Here is a 19034-nt window from a genome sequence, read left to right as displayed (position 1 = left end):
TCATTCCAACGCAAAATAAAAACAACTATTTTTGAAAGTTCCTATGAGATTAAGATATTCTGAAATTTTTTTTGGCTTTGGAAACTTTTCATTTCAAAATTCTAAAATTAAATTCAGACATCTGAAAGGAAACTTGGAGATTTTCCAAAATGAAAATCTTCCCAAATTTTGAAATCACCCCTGGGCAGGAATTTTCACTGAAATCAACATGTTTTTTAAATGTTTCAGTTTTGACAAAAAATGGGATTTCCCACAGAAAAAAACATTTCAACAAAAAATTTCCAACGAGCTCTAGATGTGTCTCCAACTAGATGTAGGCAAGGCCCAGCATGCTCTGTGGCAAGCATTTCTGAAAGCCCTCCTGGTTTCTGCAGCATTTTGGTGCAGCCAGTCTGCGTTAAGAATTTTGTATGGCTTTTTTTCCAGAATTAAATGTGAAAATGAATTATATAACCAGGGCAGAGTATCTTGTATTATTTATTTTTATATTACATTTAATTTATTTTACTCTGTATTGAGATCTTTAGTGTAGCCCAAATATATTATGCATTGAAAATACATAATCACATTGTAGGATTTGTTGGGGGTGAGAAGAGAAAAAGTTGGGACACCGGGATAAGTGAGGGAGGCAGTTTGAGATGATGGGATAAGCACTTCAATCTGGATGTATTTGTTAAAATGATCAGCAGTGAAACAGTTAAATGTTGCCCCTGTATAGTCAGAGTTAACACATCACTGGGAAAAACTGGGAAGTCCATACCCCTTAGAGCTATTGTTTCAGGGGTCTATCTTTTCAGGAAGGCAGCACTGCTTTGGTTTACATTCATATTTTTATAGTTCTCATCAAAACCATAAGGGCTAGAAACTTAATATTTTTAAAGAAAATTAAGATTCTGGAGCAAGCTCTCCGTGGGTGGAGTCTGTAGCTGCAGAATCATGGAATCCACAGGACTCCGATTTTTGTAGTTAGGGAACATCAGACAATGGCAAACCATTTTATATAACAATAATATTATGGATGTGTACTTTTATTCCCTCTTCCAACTCCTAGAGGGGTAGTGGCTGCTCCAGATCCCTCTAGTTTACTCCTGACCCCACCTCAAGCTCCGGAGGCCTGCATTGTAGTCATGGTCCATCTAACGCCTTCACTGTAGTCATGGTCAGTCTGACGTCTAGACAGGTTTCCCTTCAGATTCCTCTATGGCCATGCCTAAATCAGCTAGAAGCATCAGTGCTGAGGCATACGAGTCCATCTCCTTCTCCACCCCCTGCACTGAGTGTGTGGCTTTCAGTGCTGCAAGTGCCATATCTACGTATGAAATACACAAGCTTACTCTCTTTACTGCTGCTTGGTGTGAAGTGGTCCATAAGGTAGCTGAAGAAGTTGTGAAGCTGTAGAAGACAAGAAGGAGGGCCATGTTATTCACCCTAAGACACGATCTAACGCTTTAAAAGCTCTACAGTGGAGTGTTCTTCAGAACACAGTTCTCTTTTTACATGAGCCTTTATGATCTCCTTTGCATATTGCACTGTGTATACAGCACATCAGGTCACACCTGTTCTCATTGCGAAGCACAGAATAGTGGGCTATATAGCCCAGTATCCATTCTCACAAACAGGCCAATATAAAATAATTCAGTGGAAAATGTAAAGCCCACAAAATGCAGCCAATTGTGCCATTTTACACCAGGGGGGAAAATTCTCCATGAGCTCTAAGTGGCTATTAATTTATACCGTGAAGCCTGTGGATTGATAGTCCTGCTTATTTTTACTCTGGGTAATGTAACTACTGATGCTGCTCTTATACACATAGAAGTCCAATCCTTTTTTGGCTCTTGCTTGAGCCATTTCCCTCAAAATATCCTGCTGTGGAGAGTTCCACTGGTTAATTATACATTATGTCAAAGTGGTATTTAATTAACCATCTTCCAACTTAATGCTAATTGCTAACAGCCAGATTTTCAGACAAGCTCAGCCCACTGGAAGCATGTTGGATACTGAACACTAGAAAAACTGGCCCTGAGAGATCAAGGATAAAGGGCCCAAGGAAGACAACACAAATATTTCTGTTGATGTCAATGGGCTTTGGACTCACATGCTGAAGAAAAAGATGCAAACATCTGCTTAAGTCAATCAGGTTAGAAAATGATGAGCCAAGTTAAGCAGTAAGAAGAGCTCACATGGCTTCTCTCCCAGTGTTCCTAAACCCTCCAAGAGGAGCTGTGAATTGGGGCCGGGTTATCAAATTTCCCCCAATCCTGTGCCATTTAATTTGCTCCCCCTGGGTTTCAAGATGAAGTACTTCTGGGTTCCATCATAGTCTCCTGTTCACACGTATAACAGGCAAAAGAAAGTCAATGGAAAAAGAGCCAGAAGAGAGCTAGGAAGCAAACACTGTAGCAGAAAACAGACACATACTAATACCAAATATGAAATACAAACAAATGAGGCTGCAGATCAGGAGTGGCTATTTCACTGCCGGAGACAACTTTCCCTGCCATGCAGCCGCAGAAATGGGCTTGAGATGGCTACCACGAAAGTCTTGAGATGCCACCCTTTCCATGGCATGTTGACTACTCAAGCAGAACAGAGAATAAGAGGAAGGCAGTGGAAAAGAGAAGCGTGTGAAAAAAATCCCTCTCTATTTAAAATACAATTGTGAAACTCTCTAAATATGCATATTATTCAGCTTCTACCACATGATCTTCCAGCCACCCTTCTCCTCCCCTCGTCTCATCCATTCCCCTCTGTATTTTGCCTTCATCATTTATTAATTTTTATTCCAGTACCTCCTAGAAGCCGCAAACCAACTAAGGCCCTTTGGATTTAGATGAAATGCTAAAAGATGGCATGTGCTAGCTAGGCCCTGTACATGCACATAGTAAGAGACAATCTCTGCCCTAAAAAGATTCCAATGTAAACAGACAATGGGAATTGTATTATCCCCACAGTACAGATAAGGAACTAAGGCAGAGAGGACAAGTCAGTGACTTGCCAAGGTCGACCAGAAAGTCAGTTGAAAAACTGTGATCTGAATCCAGGTCCTAAGCCACAGCATCAGCCTTCCTCGCTGGGAAAGGATTTTGTCTGTCTGCAAAGCACTATGCACATTCATAGCCCGATAAGAATTATGAAGACAAGAATGACCGAGGGCAAACACTTCCACTGTCTCCTTAGCACTATACCTTGATCTGATCCTGCTCACAGGAGTACTCTATGGATTGGAAAATTCGCCATGTGCATCTTCGGCGCATCTCTAGCCTGGCAACATAGCGTCGATACCACCTTTGGATCAGGACAGCGGCCTTGAAGGCTGTGACAAAAAGAACAGAACCAAAGAGCTGAACTGCAATACAGAATCATAGAAGATGAGGGTTGGAAGGGACCTCAGGAGGTCATCTAGTCCAACCCCCTGCTCCAAGCAGGACCAACCCCAACTAAATCATCCCAGCCAGGGCTTTGTCAAGCCGCACCTTAAAAAACGCTAAGGATGGAGATTCCACGACCTCCCTAGGTAACCCATTCCAGTACTTCAACACCCTCCTAGTGAAAACGTTTTTCCTAATATCCAACCTAGACCTTCCCCACTGCAACTTGAGACCATTGCTCCTAGTTTTGCCATCTGTTACCACTGAGAAACAGCAACAGCACAAGTGCTCTTCGCCCTTCCAACCTTGAAAGGAAAGAAGGGAGTTGTCTCTTTCACAAGTGAATTGTAGGAAAGAATTAACTAGGGCTGGCCAGAAAAAGAGAATTCTATTTTGGCATTTGGTTTCATATCAGGATGAAATCAAGATCTTTCCACGTTTAAAAATGAAAGAACAATAGAGACTTGGGAGTAGCCAAGAGCGCACTGGTTGGGGTGCTCACCTGAGATGTGGGAAGCCAGGTTCAAGACCCTGGCCCAAATCAGGTAGAGCAGGGTCTTGAACCTGGTCTCCCACATCCCAGGTGAGTGCCCAAACCACCAGGTTCTTGGCTATTCTGGGGGTGTCTCCCCCCCAAATTCCATCCTGGCCTCGGGAAACCTTCCTAATGAAACCTTCCCACTGCAAGTTTAGTTGAAATAGATACAAATTTAGTTGAAACGTCAACAAATTGGTATTTTCCAACCAAAAATCGTTTTGCTGAAATATTAACGTTTGAGCTGGCTGGGAATTTGACATTATCAGTTGTTCTTCTGGCTAAATCCTAAGGGAAATAAACATTTTCTCAACTGTCAAAAAAGAAAAGTATGACCACACTGGATTAAAAGATCCCATGACTCTTCGAGCTTCCCCTGAGGGCTCCTCAGGGCACTGTTATTATTTATATGACAACAATGCCTGGAGATCTAACCAAGTCCTGCCTCAAAAAGCTTAAATTCTAACTAGACAATTTCTACCACCTTTTGACTCTCAAGTATCATTACACTCATTTTACAGATGGGAGCTGAGGCACTGGGTGATTAAAGGACCTGCTCAAGGTCACAATGAGAGTCCATGGCAAAGCCAGGATTTGAACCCAGACCCGAGTTCCTGCCCAGTACCTTAATAAAGCTGGGCTTTGCCTATCCTGTTTGAAGTCAAATAAATACAGGGCCTACTTCATCACTGCTACTCGTGTTTTACACAGCTGTAACTCCACTGAAGCAGGCCCATAATCTCCAGTTCTGCTTTAACCTAGCTTTAGCATGTTTTTGTAGGCTAGTCTTGCCTTTCCACTCTGATGTGAGTCTCCAATCCCCACATTCTTGTACAGGAAATATGCTTCTATCCCCCAGAACCACTGGAAACACACAAAAGCCACTACATGGGTTTGAAACAGACTTTCTGCTAATGAGATGTGCTGACAATACTTAGCACGCATACATCAGTAGTGCTTTCCATTTGATTAATTCATTAAGTAATCCCTGAATTTACAGCTATTCCCTGCACAAATGAAAACCTGAACACAAAGACAACATCCTCAAGTCACTACCCGAACAACCGTAAAAACAAGGACACCCTCATAAGTAACCAATTGCAGTCAAAAGCCACAATGAACATGTACGCTTTGCATGCTGCCCTAGAAATAAGTGGTTGCAAACTTAAGTCATCTCAGACTAGTAGGTTAGAATGAATTCTTGAGTCAAAGCTCGGAGACTACCCAGCTACCAACCTCAACTGTTCCAATCTCAAGATGGTTAGTAACAGCACCTCAGCTGATCTCATCCCCATGAGGAGGCAGCTAGCTCAGGTCGCTAGGACTTAAACCAGGCAAAGATTTCAAGATCAAAATGAGCACCTGGAATTGCACCTGGGGGTAAAGAGGAAGCCAGTGCAGCCTTTGGACTGTCCGTGTAACATACTCTCTATGGCCAACCTGTGTTCTGCTGCAGCTGCAGCATCCCAGTGGTCTGCAAGGTTAACCCGACATGGAGCACACTGCAGTAAACCAAGCTGGAAATGATAGGTTACAAACAAGAGATAAGGTCTCAATCATCACACTCTGCAGAGTCATAGATTCCAAGGCCAGAAGTAATCCCTGTGATCACCAAGTCTGATCTCCTCTATAACACAAGCCATAGAACTTTCCCAAAAGATCTCCTACAGCCCATCTTTCAGAAAACCATCAAATCTAGATTTAAAAATTGCCAGCGATGGAGACTCTCCCACAACCCTTGATAAGTCATTCCAATGGTTAATTATCCTCGCTGTTAAAAAATATACACCTTATTTCAGGTTTGAATGTGTGTAGCTTCAACCTCTAGCCATTGGATATTGTTAGACCTTCATCTATCTGTAAGACTGAAGAGCCCGTTGCTACTTATTTGCTCCCAGTTGGGAAAAGGCATTTCCATCCAGTGAAGCCAGCTAGGAAACCAGGATTAACAAAAGGTCCAGGATTTCCCCTAAACTCTGGACCTCCTGGATCAGGGATGGGTGCACACAATGACAGGGCAGGCATCATTCCCTACCAACCTCTCGAAGCCTTTCCCTCGTCAGCCAGCATCCATCCAGGCACTATTATCAGGCCAGCTCACTCTCCCACAAGTCCCCATGTTGGTCCAGCACTGGGAAAGCAAGGACACCACTCTGTGCAAGTCCGATACAAAGGAGACACAGACTGACACGATCAGCACAGTGATGGTGCTTGCAGCCCCCCTCCGGGTCCTATCTCCTGCATAACGAATAGGCGAGCAGGCAGCACAGAACCCTATGGGACCCTGGAAAAGGTTGGGGTGGAGGATTTGGGAGGGTGCCACCCGCAGAGGCTCTGTGGAGGAAGGAATGGAACCATTCACCAACTAGCCTGCCAACTCCACAGCTGAGTGAACAAAGCCCTGATCTCAAAGCACTGTGCAAACGTTCACTAGTTAATACTTGTAACAGCCCAGGCGTAAAATGAGGACAATAATACAGATGTGGAAACAGATGTGGTCAGGTGACTTGCACAAGGTTACGCTGCAATGTACTGGCAGGGCAGGGATATGAACCCCCAGGAATTCCTGGCTCCCTGACACATGCTCAGTCCATCATCTGACACTGTAAATCACTCTCTCCTCCTGTGCCTCGTAACTGCAGGTGTCTAAGATCAGGGCTGTATGTTACCTATCCGGGGTATTTAAAACCTTATCACACCTTGGAATAGCCTAGCTTTTAGTGGTCTGCATCAAAAGTTGATTTACATTCTCCCTCCCCACACATCCAGTTTCCAGTTTGATCTCAGCAGCCACCTCCAGCATTTGGTGCTTCCTTTTTGTTAGGCGCAATGACTTTCTAGCTATTTTTAGGCCCTACTCCAGACCCTGAGGCTTAAATCATTTTTAATACTGTTCCTCAGTGACAACTTTGGTTCAGGGAAGGACAGCTGCTTCATAATCTACCATAATCTATAAACTCGGCCAAAAATAAAACAGCCAGCAGACGAGAGCATTAGGGGATGTCTCAGCTGCAATATAACATCCACAGCTGGCTCATGTCAGCTGACTGGGGCTTGGAGGCTATAAAATTGCAGGCTCTTGGAACCCACGAGGAATCAAGTCTCCATGGCCTCATTCAGGAATTCATACACCCACTTTAGTGCCCTTTTCTCCCCTCCACAGAGTCTGCAAAGCAAGCAAAAGAGACTCATAAATCATGGTAGTGGGCATAAGTCAGTGCCTACACGGATTGTACACCAGACGACGATCTGGGCCCAGGACTCATCTGACTTACTACAAAATCCGTCTGGAGATATTACATCAACCATTTGTTTGTGCTAGGCCATGGCTTCAGATCACACATAAAGAGAAAGGAACTTGAACAAATTGGCAAACAGCAGACAGAATTATCTGCAACATAAATGGCCTAATATGCAGGAGCAAGCAGATAATATGAGGCCTGCATGACCTCAAGTGCAATCAACATGTAGTATATAGCTGCTGGACCAACTAAGAGAGAAGCGCCCAAGGTCACCCAATAAGTCAGTGGTTCAGCTGGGAGCAGACTCAAGAGGTGAAAGCCTGACTTCATTAAAAAGTCAATGGGACTTTTGACTTCTATTTGAACACTATTGACTTCAATGGGGCCAGGATTTCAACCAAGGAATCTAGTCAGGACACTCCATCCACAGCTCAAGTCCCTTGGTCACAATCTCTCCCTCAGGGGACAGGTTCTGCCCATGTTCCACACTGATATCCAAAGACATTCTGGGCAAAATATTCCAGGTGTACTTTATTATACATCGAATCCACTGACTGAAATTTAAACCCAGTCTCCGCATGTAAAGCGGTCCCTCATCTCTCTAAAGCCACGGCACGTTAGAACAGCAAAGACAGCCCTCAGAAAGTGGAGTTACCAGTCATTTACATTAAAAACCAGATCTTCTAAGTACCTCAAAACCATTAATAGGAAGTTCACAAAAGATTGAATAGTGACCATACACTAAGCATGTAACATCACGTGTCATTTAATACTGCTAATGTATCAGAAGGTAAGCGACTGTTTTGTTGTGCTGTTTTATACATCATTACAAGTGCACAACTGAAAAAGCCATGTGTTCTAATCAGCCAACTTACCTGGGTGAGCTGCATCTGGTAGTGTTTGCAAGAAGACGACTACGAAGGAGAAGGAGGAGAAGAAAAAAAGATTTTCCCACATTTTATGAGGATCTGAGTAATAAATTGATCAGCAGCCACACAAACACTTAACTATTCACTAGAGGATATAACTTTGCTTGTTCAGCAAATCCAAACAGGCGATCAGAAACTACAATATGCCCATTCACTGTAATGCATATAATTCAATAAAACCTAAATCAGCTATGAATAAAAAAATTGTCCCTTTCACTTTATCTGAAACCATTAATAACCAAACCTAGTCATATAAATGAGACTTCTCCAGGAGTATCCCTTAATTAATCTTCCCTGGAAGCTTGTCAACATGCCTAGATATCATAATGACAGGCACGTTAGAAATACAACTAGATAGCTAAAAAGACTGTCCAATTTTAATTCATGCCTGTGTAACTAAGAAAAACCTACTTTCAAACCTACACATGGCATTAAAAGTAGATCAATCTACAGTGTTTAGGTGGGTTCTCTACCCCAAATGAAGATTTACGATTCTGAGCAACTTTAAAATAGATCAGCAAAAATACAAGGTAAGGTGCATGGTTTTGGTAAATTTGAAGCTGACATGTAAGCAGCGCAGAGTCTATCCTGTTTTGAGAGAACATTAAGGTTACATGCCTAAACACACACAAGTCTAGAAATGACACCATTAAGACCACACACACCCTCACCTCTGTCCCTTTGTGCACATGCACTGCAATGCAGTCTTTACTGACAATCACATGCTACCATATTTCCCATATACCCATTTACCATACAAAAAGAAAACAGGCCCTTGAGCAAGGGACATTTTCGCTGGGGTCCCAGCATTCTTTAAATTTTGGGATAACTGTCTAGCAGTTTACATTCCCCTTCACGCTCAAATATCTCATTGATCTCCAGTGCCTATGGCCCTGCCATGTACAGTAAAATGGGATATTTCACCCTCTCAGTTTGACCACAATGTCACTCACTTTAAGGAAAACATGAAAGCACCTCAACCACATCTTATTTTCTGTCAGCTTCCTAGTGTTCTAAGTGGCTTTATTTGCCCCATTTCTTCCCCTGTCCACACCCTGAAGATTACATTTTCTGCTGACACCCTGTAATAACTGCATGGCACACAGGAATGCTCGGGGTCAGAAGAGCTATAACATGTTATACCCCCATTCAGTGGCTATTGTAACAGTCACCTCTCTCAATCCATAACTTCAAACATTTAGAAAACCACAGTTATCAATATCTAGATACCTTATTGTACTGAGCAAGTTTTTTGACCAAAACATTTTTGGACAACAAATGCAGATTTGGTAACACCAAAACATTTCAATAATTGGTGTCTGTTTTGCTGAAGGGTTTCAGTTAAAAAAATCTTTAAAAAATAAAAATGTTCTGATTTTATCAAAATAGATTCCAATATGGTTATATAGTCAGATAACTGATGCATTCTGTTGAGAAACTGATTTTTATTTCATTTATTTCCAAAATAAACATAAAATCAGTTTATATTATATTAGAGCTGAGAATACACCTTGAAAATTATCGCCATCATGAAGTTTTATCGTAAACCCATACATGAAAACTGAAATAGAGAAAAAAAATTTAAAAAGCTTAAAAATAAACACTGATATTATCAGTTTTAATTACAAAAATAAAAATCGAACTCTGTCAAGCCCAATTATGAGTGATGAGACAAGAAGATCATTGCATTATCACAGTTTAAAATAGATACTGTCAATTTGCTTAACCGCAAAATCTAACCTTTAAAAGAGCCAAGGCGCTTAATCCTCAATCATCCAGGTTTGGTTTGGCAAACCCATAGCACAAAGCAGCCCTTGTTTTAGTTTCAGTTTCAAAGTCCGTAGAAAGTGGTGTTCATGCCAGCACAGCTGTCATTTTCAGAGCATGGGAGCATAACACATGCATGTTTACCAATAACTGACAAATTAACATGGATGATTGCAATAGATTTGCTTTGCTTTACAGCTTTGCCTCTGCCTTTGCTGCCTTTAATCTCAGCCTGAGCTAAGAGCTATTAGCTTTTATCTTCTTTGGGAACTGCATATCTGTTTTTATGGACACTCAGCTATACAACTGGGCCAAGATCATCAGGCAGTACAGCTGATGCATCTCTATGCTGAATATTTGTGACTTTCTAGCAGGACCTTCATAATTCACCAAGAAAGACTGAAATATTTTATGAGATGCTCACCTTTTTCCGATTTCCGCAGGAAGTAGTAGGCATTTGTGGAACTGCCACATCCCATGATCTCCAAACAACGTTCCTATAGAGTTGCAAATAAATACAGTATCATCAAAATCAAGCAAGCAGCATTAGAAAGAGCATTCAACCAGAATCAGCACAGGTGCCCTGTGTTCCAAGCTACTGGGAATCCATCATTAATATATTAAATGCTCCTTATGGTTCAGAAGCCACAGCTTTGCAGGTGGTCTATCTTCATTCAAGTATAACCCTGACATCTAATGTTCCCAACATACTGTGCGTCTTGTGCACACCCTGGGATGGATTTTTTGACCATGGTCATTGTTCCAAGCTTCAGGTCAGATATATGGATGGAAATTTTGCAGGTGCTTTATTTTTCAATTAAACAGAAATGTTTTAGTGTGTTAGGTACCTACATGCCACATCTGCATTATGTGCCTAAAACAGGTATTTAGATATCAACATACTGATTTAGATGCCTAACATGAGGTTCCCAAGTTGGAAGAGTAGGTAACTAGGTTACTCACAATACTAATTGGTCTGAACCCTTTGTTTGATTTATAAAAAGTGCAAGGTTGTTACATAAAGATTTATGCACCCTATGCCATGTTTTATGATTTGCCTATGAAATTCAGACCAAATAGCTTTGTCTGAAGCCAGAGTACACACAACTACAGACTGGTCATACTATTAGATCAGTTTTGCCTGGAAACAATGCACATTACAAGTTGCCCATTTCAACCTGAATGGCAGGGTCACAATAATCGGTGGTTGCAGATAAATGATAGGATGCCCGAGATGAGCCCAGAAGCAGGAAAGATGGGTTGAGAAGGTGGATGAAAGCAAGCATTTCTTACGTATGCATGGACTGGACTGGACTGGACTGGACTGGACTGGACTGGAGATTCAAAGGAGATGGATCAGGTAGTTCACCAAAAGGTTAACTAGAATAAAGTCAGTCAGAACAGGTCAGTTAAAGGAATGGATTCTCTCTGTGCACTGAAAAAGTTTAGCCATTTCTAAATATAGGATGACAATAATATGAAACTATGCCTGGGACTTTGGGGATGTCACAGACTGAGAATGATGCAAAATGATCCCCCATGTCTGCAAACAAAGCCTTTGTATGCATCTTATGCGCGCCACCTCCCCAGAGTATACCCCTAATTATGAGGAATTAAAGGACAGGGATGGCATTTAAATCTATTTGCAATATCACAGCTGGAGTAGAGCCAAGTCTAAAATAAACAGTTAGGTACCATAAGAAAATAATCAGCTTTGTTAAATAAATACCACTTTTCTTCACCTTCTGGTTTTACTCCTGGGGGTATTACACCATCAGTTTATTGCTTGGCTCCCAGCCACTCTCTTTAATTTCATCATTGGCAAGGATGCATATCTACAGCACCCAGCTAGCACACATTTTCGGAATCTGCCAAATTCTGAGATCTCTTACTCTGGGCGCAAGCAAGAAACCAACACAGTGTGATTCCTTTTTCATCATTCAACCTGTAATTTGTTTGGGAGATCCCAGACACAGCCTATGATCTAAAACTCCTTCCAGGTAAAGAAGAAACTAGAATGAGCAGAGAAGTCATTCTGAGACTGGAGTGGATGGAAGATGCATTGCTTTGGTTCGCAATAGAAGGTGGCAAGTTTAGTACAAGTACATCTTGAGCTTTATAGACAGGAGCCTACATTTTTGGAAGCTGCCATGAAAGGAACATGCAGCATTCCTGTCAACCATATGCACGGGCAACATCTCAGCCACACACATTCAACTCATGGTGAAGCATCGGTCACAGATAGCGTTGTGTAAAAACTACGGGTTTTACTTCTGACAGAATTCTTGGGCGACAGACACATGACCAGGAAGGAGACACAGGGGGGGCAGCAGGAAAAGGCCTGACTGAGGGACCCGGAGGGAAGAGATTCATGGTGGGAGTGGAAGATCAGAACTCAACTAATTTTGAAGGGCAGAGAATCAACTGATTGTGGTGGTACTTTTCCTCCTAGCTCTGCAGGAAGGGGGCCCTGGCCTTTCCTCTCCATACTCTGTGCACATGCCTCCCCAAACTAGCCACGGGCATGCACAAACACTAATTAAAAAGGCATTGCACAAAGAGGCACATGCCCAGCTTGTGCTCACCTACATAAGAAAATCCAGTTCCCTTTTGGTCCCATGAAAGGTGCAAAACCACCGAAGTGAGAGCTGTGCAAACAGCGGCTGCAAACCCAGCGTTAAATCCCCACCCCCACAGGTGCAGAAAGGAGCCAACCAGAGACTCCAGCCATCAAAGCCAAAGCAGGGACCCCTGGACATTCCAGTCTAAATAGTCCAGTGTTCTGACTTTCCCTGCCCTGGTTCCAGGGCCACCATGGGGTGGGGGGCAGTGGCACCCCCTGCTATCCTGGGTAGTACCCTGGCTGAGCTCGCTGCAGCCTCTCCAGGTTGTAAGTGATTTGGGCATGCCCACGGGCTTTATTCACCACTGTGTTCATTCAATATTACAATCATAACTCCATTAACATCAATACAGTTATGCCAGCATAAAACTGGCTTAAGACATCGCTCAGTTAGACCCAATAATTACTTTACTACCTTATAATCTTAATGCTCAAAAAATACTTAAACTTCTGTGAAATTCTGGATGTTTCTACCTGTCCAAACAAACATTCTCAACAAAAATTCAAAATCCCCAACAGTTAAAGTTAATTTAAATTTGCAAAATTGGTCCAACTGTGGGAGGAAAAAAACCAGAATTTTCAGACCAAGTTTTTCCAAATGTAGGCACCTGAATCCACATTTAGACACCCAAATAAAAATGCACTGATTCTCAGAGGCACCTGAGCCAGATTTTCTAAGCTATTTAGTCACGTAAAAATACAGATATCCATCTAGCAAGAGGTTCAAAAGTTCCTAGGTGCCTAACTCCCATTGATTTCAATAGGAGCTGTGTGCACCCAGGCACTTGTGAAGTTCTCACTAGGAGGCTATCCTTTAGGCACCTAAATACCTTTAAAAATCTGTCCCTTCGTAACCACAACTCCAGGAGAAGTCCACGGGAGTTGCAGGTGGATCAGGTCACTTCGAAAATCAGGTAATCTTTTATGTAGGCCGCCTGCTACGGAACCTAACCTGCGATACCTATGTTTGTCTGCTCCCTCCACCTGCACCCCATCTTGTGACGGATGTGCCAGCACAGCATTTTCCTCACCCACCTCCAACCCGAAACCCCCCGCTGGCTCCTGGGAGGAACAACAAGCCTGGAACCGCACAGTGGCATCCCCTGCGGGGCACCATCTGTGCAGTGCAGCAGCTCCAACCCCACACAACGTCCTCCAGTTGAGAGGTCTGTTTTAATCACAGAATCCAGCCCTGGAAAACACTTTACCATCTAATCCTAGACATTGACTCCATCTTACTGCCAGGGCTAGATCGTCCTACCTGTGTATCCTCCGCTGCTTTGTCTGCTGTGACCCCAAAGACAAGACTTCACTTCTTCTGGAAAACTATAGCACAGTCAAAAATATCGCAGCATGGGATCTCATTTCTCCAGCTAGTTGTGATGCTGTATTATTAATATTTATATTACAGATGTGCGTAGGAGCCCTAGTCATGGACAAGAACCTCATTGTGCTAAGTGCTGTACAAACACGGAAAAGACAGTCCCTGCTCCAAAGAGCTTACAATTTAAGTGCATGGAGACGGTCTTAAATCAGGATCGGACCTAGACCAAATGGTGCCCCAGGCGAGGAGTGCCTTTGGCATGCCTCCCCCTCTACTTGTTAAACCTTTGAATACCTTATTTTGTATTGCATGTGTAGCCCATTCACGATTTTGATGCACGATTTGCATGCATGATTTATCCCTGTCATATAAGAGGATACATTTGCATGCTAGGACCTGTAAATCTGTATTTATTCATGCAATATAGAAGAAAACAAAAAAATTCGTTTCCTCTACGCTTATAGAAATTTTTTAATTTTAAGAATTAAAATATTAGAACATTCTAGGAGGTTAATGAAAAATGAATCCACATATGGAATACCTGAAATATTTTACTTCAAACATTCTATTTTCCCTCGTCTCTAACAACAAAAACTGTCTCCCAGAGCCCGGCGCCCCAGGCAGTCGCCTACCCTTAAATCTGGCCCTCGTCTTACACAGATATTAAAAAGCAAAGCAACAGTGATCAAAACCGTACAATGACCAACCACACCCACCCTCTTGTTAAACCAGAGCAGAACAACTGAAAGAACACAAGACAAAGAAATAACAAAAGCTGTAGCGTTGCCAGTCAGCAAAGCAGCACAAGCCATGTCTTCCTGAAAATAGAAAAATATATGCCCAGTGCAATTTCACTACTCAGCTCTGTTATAATCATAGCACTTAAAGCACCTCTTACCAATGCAGCATACATATTCCTGTTTGATATCTGATCCATCCTCCTAACAGACTGCAATAAATCTTTGCAAATTTGCTGGTTTGTTTTGGTGTGACAATTCTTATCACTGAGTTTTCTAAACACCCAGGATACATATATTAAAAAGGCAAATGATTAAGAAGAAAGACAGTTTGAGCCAAAGCATTTATCTTAGAAAAAAGAAATAATTTGCAAGTCAAAGCTAAAAGTTTACTAGGCAACTTTAAAAACAAAACAAAACCAAAAGTATTTTGATAAAACTTTATGGAACTCAATTTTGTACTGAGCAGCTACATGGACTTCCATTCGATTGTCCAGGATGTAAGTCAGTGCACAATTTGTCACTTATCTAGAGGACTCTAAAGCATCATGCGAACACACTAGGTTCTCTAGATACAGGAAAATGCATTGTTACAAAGTAAAAATACAGCTGGGAAAGATTCTACCTAGGACATATGTTGTGTCATGCATATACAATAGAATACAAATTGCTTCAGCAACTCTAGATATGTGTGAATAATTGAGAGCTCAGATAATTAGAATTCAATAGACCGAGAATCAACAGCACAGATGTACACTGGCACTTCATTAGATAGGATATGGGGGAGTTGGAATAATTGGGATTCCACTGTATTACTAAGTATTGGGACCATCTACGGAACATGGCCAAATCTGCTGTAAAAAGGAAGATGCTACCATGTCATCTACAAACCACCAACAACAAAGAAGATTTTGCAAGAAAAATACATTAAAAATAGATTAAAAGTCCAACAAGAAAAAAATTAAAGTAACTAGCACTACAAACCTGATAATTCCCAAGAACTTGTCTTTACCTCCTGGTAGCAAACACACATGATTCACTCTTTGCAGTAGAACTGGATCCTGACACAGGCTGACAAGGGTTGTGTTTTATAAGCACAGTCATCTGCACATGAGCAGCAGCTGTGATGCTGGCAAAGAGAACTGCGGTTAGAAAACACTGCTGTCTCACACAGCCAACAACCAAAGAACTTTATCAAGGTCCTCTTCCATCCTCAGGTATTATTTAAGTACCCTACCACACAAGACACTGCTCCAAAGAAATAGAAAACTTACCTTGTCACCAATCTCTAGTTTAGGGAAGGATTTATTTGGATAAACACCACTAAGAAGTTCTCTGATTTTTTTAATGTGATTTGTTATGTTTCCACATGTATTATGATCAGCATTTGATGCCCAACATAACCAAGAGTCTCCGAGATGATTTAGTTGGAAATTCCCATTAAACGAATTAAAATGGTGAACCAGCTACTCCAAGCATATGTTCCCCTTAGCCACTCTGTGAAAATTCCCATTTCCTTTTACACACCAGTACAAAGCACGTGTGCATTCCCCAAAGAGAGCACAGACCTTATGATTTATTTACTGCACAGTTGTTTTGAGAAGCTTTAAAAGCCTTCCCATGTGACACTTACAAAAGGCTAGAGATCTGAAATGGATTAGGATTACTGGGGGGATTATGGATGGGAAATACAGCACGTTGGCCTCTTGTGTCTTAATTGAGCAACCAGCTCTCATACACCTTCCTGCTGCCCTTTGTTACATGAAAAGTTTCTCTGGGAAAATAGTTCCCACTCAATCCCTACTTTGGGAGGAAAGGTCCCTTACTCCAGGTTACATTAGGTCAGGATTCTGTAGCGCAGAAACAAGAGGCTGTGGCGTGAGAGGATGTAGGCAACTGGCCAAATTAAAACCCCAAAAAAGCAAGCTCCAGGTTCCTGGAGTTGCAGAATGGCTTTGTCTGCTCCTTCTCTGGTTCCATTTAGGATTAAGCAGACAAAAAGCTTCAAAGCAATACAAACGCATCCGCAGATACCCTTGTCAGCACAAAGCAGTTAATAGCTAGGAAAACAGTAGTTTATTCATCTCATCTGGGACTACTACAGTTGCTGGGAACATAATAGCTTTTTTAACCAAATGTGAATGCCAGTGGACGTAATTCTGCATTCCTATCTGAATTCTGGATTGATAGAACTGGAAAGGAACCACCTCCACCATCCTTGTATATTGCAGTTCTAAAGGGTTCATCCTCCAGGTAGATGCAAAAATCCTTACCGAATCCCATTGCATTTGTGTCATCTTTCCTTCTGGCAATCCCTTGCTTAGGAAAAGTAATGAAATGACTGCCAGAAGAAGCCATTATAAAAAAAGTATTCCGGTATAAGCAGCAACAAATCTTTGGCACACCTGGGGCCCTGCCAAACTCAGAAAAAGAAAAACAAAAATCAACCTAAATTTAAAAAAAAAAAAAAGGAGGTACTTGCACCCACCATTTACAGCAGTTAACCTAAAGGTGAATTAAAACAGTGTTCAGTTCATTATTATTAGGTGTTCAAGAGCAATCAGACTGGTGCTGGTGGTTTACTAAAACTGTTTGGAACAAACCACACTGAAATTTGTTTGCATAATCTATTCAGTGGGTACTTAAAGATGACAAATATTCGCAGAATTAGGATCCATTTGCAAAAAGGAATAAAGGCTATAATTACATCATTATTTGCAATGAGTAATGTGATCACATCAATAAACCACTGAGATTCTGGAGCACAGCCTGAGCTAATGTAAATCAGCAGACTTCTAGGAAAAGGCCACAGACCTACACCTATTTGCACCAGCTGATGATCTGGTCTCTTAGGTTTGTGTGTGGTTGTTATGCGAAGAAATGTGAATGAGAGAGAGGCAGGAGCAGTTGCCAGCTCTATAAACTTAAGTAACAGACAAGGAATTAAGAAATCAGTGAGGCCTCCTTTATTCCCACATTCTTCCTGATATCCTCTGTTTCTCATCACATCAATTACAACACTAGCTCTGTAACTGATGCCTGTGGGGTAAACTGGGTCAAGGCAAAGCTTGCAGTGCCTTTATCCAGGTAAAATTAGAGCATGCAGGTAAGTAGGTAAATGACATTTAGTGAGACACAGCATGAGGAGATAAACCACGTTTCCATAAAGCTCTGTTAGGAAAAGCTCACATGCCCAATTCAAAAATATTTCAAGGGACACTGTGAAGCAATGTTTTCAAGGGAGCAATTGCTTTTGGCAGTTATTTTGCTACACAATGAATTGTATCTAAATCTGATTGCAGAGGAGCACTCCAGATGCCGAAATTCTGTCTGAATTTATCCAGCAGTTCAACCTCCTAGACTTCATAAGGGCTGCATGCCCTGCCTCTGCTTCCACACCGATATTACAATCCCTGAAGTCATACTATATTATAGGTGACTTTAAAACAAATCAGAAATGCAAAACCCCAGCTTTTTTGTTTTAAATGATGTAGAAAGGCAATCAGGATACATTAAATACTTGTCCACTGTTACTTTTTCACATAAACCATCACTGAAACGACCATGTGGATGTTCTGTGATTCTAAAGGGAAGAGGGGCAGGTGGAGGCTGAAAAAAATATGCATGTCTCTCCTCTTCAGCCATTTTGAGTAAATCTCATTGGAGTTCCTCATTTAGTGTGCTTTGCATATACCAGGTGTACAGTACTCAATAGAGAATGATGTCATGTCCCATCCATTTCACCAAGGCTCTGGAGTTTATACTGGTTCAGGGTACGTTTACACTGCAACTGGAGGTGTGACTGCAGCTCAGGTAGGCATACCAGTGCCAGCTCTTTCCTAGCTAAAAACAGCGGTGAAGAAGCAGCGGCGACACAGACCCTGCTGTAGGCTAGAAACTCTAGTATGTAGTCAGTGTTCCAGGCAGGCTTGGACAGCCTGTACCCAAAGCTCATGTTGCTATTTTTAGCTGCACGAGTATTGTAAAGCTAGCGTGGGTATGCCACCGGCTCTGTAATCACAGCTCTGACTGTTGTGCAGACATGCCGAGTGAAGATGATTAACTAGCTGTGGTGTTGGGTACACACAACACAGAACTTTACACAAGGCCTCACCACTTAAGCTCCTGAGGAAACTTTTTGTTTGAAGGCTTATAGTCCCATCCTGCAGGCCTTACTCTGGCAAAATTCCCACTGACAGTGAAAAGTTTGCCCTATTAGGAATCAGATCCTAAACACTGAAACCATAAGGGTAGGTATTTCCCTAAATCAATCCTTCAAATTGCTATAATGTCACAAACTGAATGAGTGACCTCTTTTTGCTACAGTGTCACAAATGGAATGACTGGTGCACCAATCAAATAAAAACCTTTGAACAAGGAAACGTGGTTGCAAAATTTCTACAGATGTAAATTATCAACTGGGCAAATGAAATTCAGCCTCTGTCCATCTCACAACCACCTCAGATAGGAGGCTCCCCCCATCTGTCAAGTGAAACAACTGTCTGCCGT

The 19034-nt window shown here is 41.9% G+C and overlaps 1 protein-coding gene across 1 annotated transcript in view; it reads right to left on the bottom strand.

Moving 5' to 3' along the window:
• The window catches only part of PPEF2 (protein phosphatase with EF-hand domain 2), a 31684-nt gene extending 21364 nt beyond the window's left edge, over window positions 1-10320 (bottom strand). Inside the window, exons 1-4 of the mRNA XM_067557036.1 lie at window positions 10266-10320; window positions 8021-8059; window positions 3186-3313; window positions 1335-1392 (exon numbers count right to left, since the gene is read on the bottom strand). Of these exons, the coding sequence (XP_067413137.1) occupies window positions 1335-1392; window positions 3186-3313; window positions 8021-8059; window positions 10266-10320 (280 nt within the window). The remainder of the gene's footprint in view (window positions 1-1334; window positions 1393-3185; window positions 3314-8020; window positions 8060-10265) is intronic.
• Window positions 10321-19034: the final 8714 nt, after the last annotated feature.

Source organism: Emydura macquarii, unplaced genomic scaffold, assembly GCF_026122565.2.
Source record: "Emydura macquarii macquarii isolate MOO-44397 ecotype Brisbane River unplaced genomic scaffold, CSIRO-AGI_Emac_v2 contig_1790, whole genome shotgun sequence".
In the NCBI taxonomy this organism is placed as follows: Eukaryota; Metazoa; Chordata; order Testudines; family Chelidae; genus Emydura; species Emydura macquarii.
Note: the sequence above shows the minus strand (reverse complement) of the source record. Positions and strands in the feature narration are given on the sequence as shown.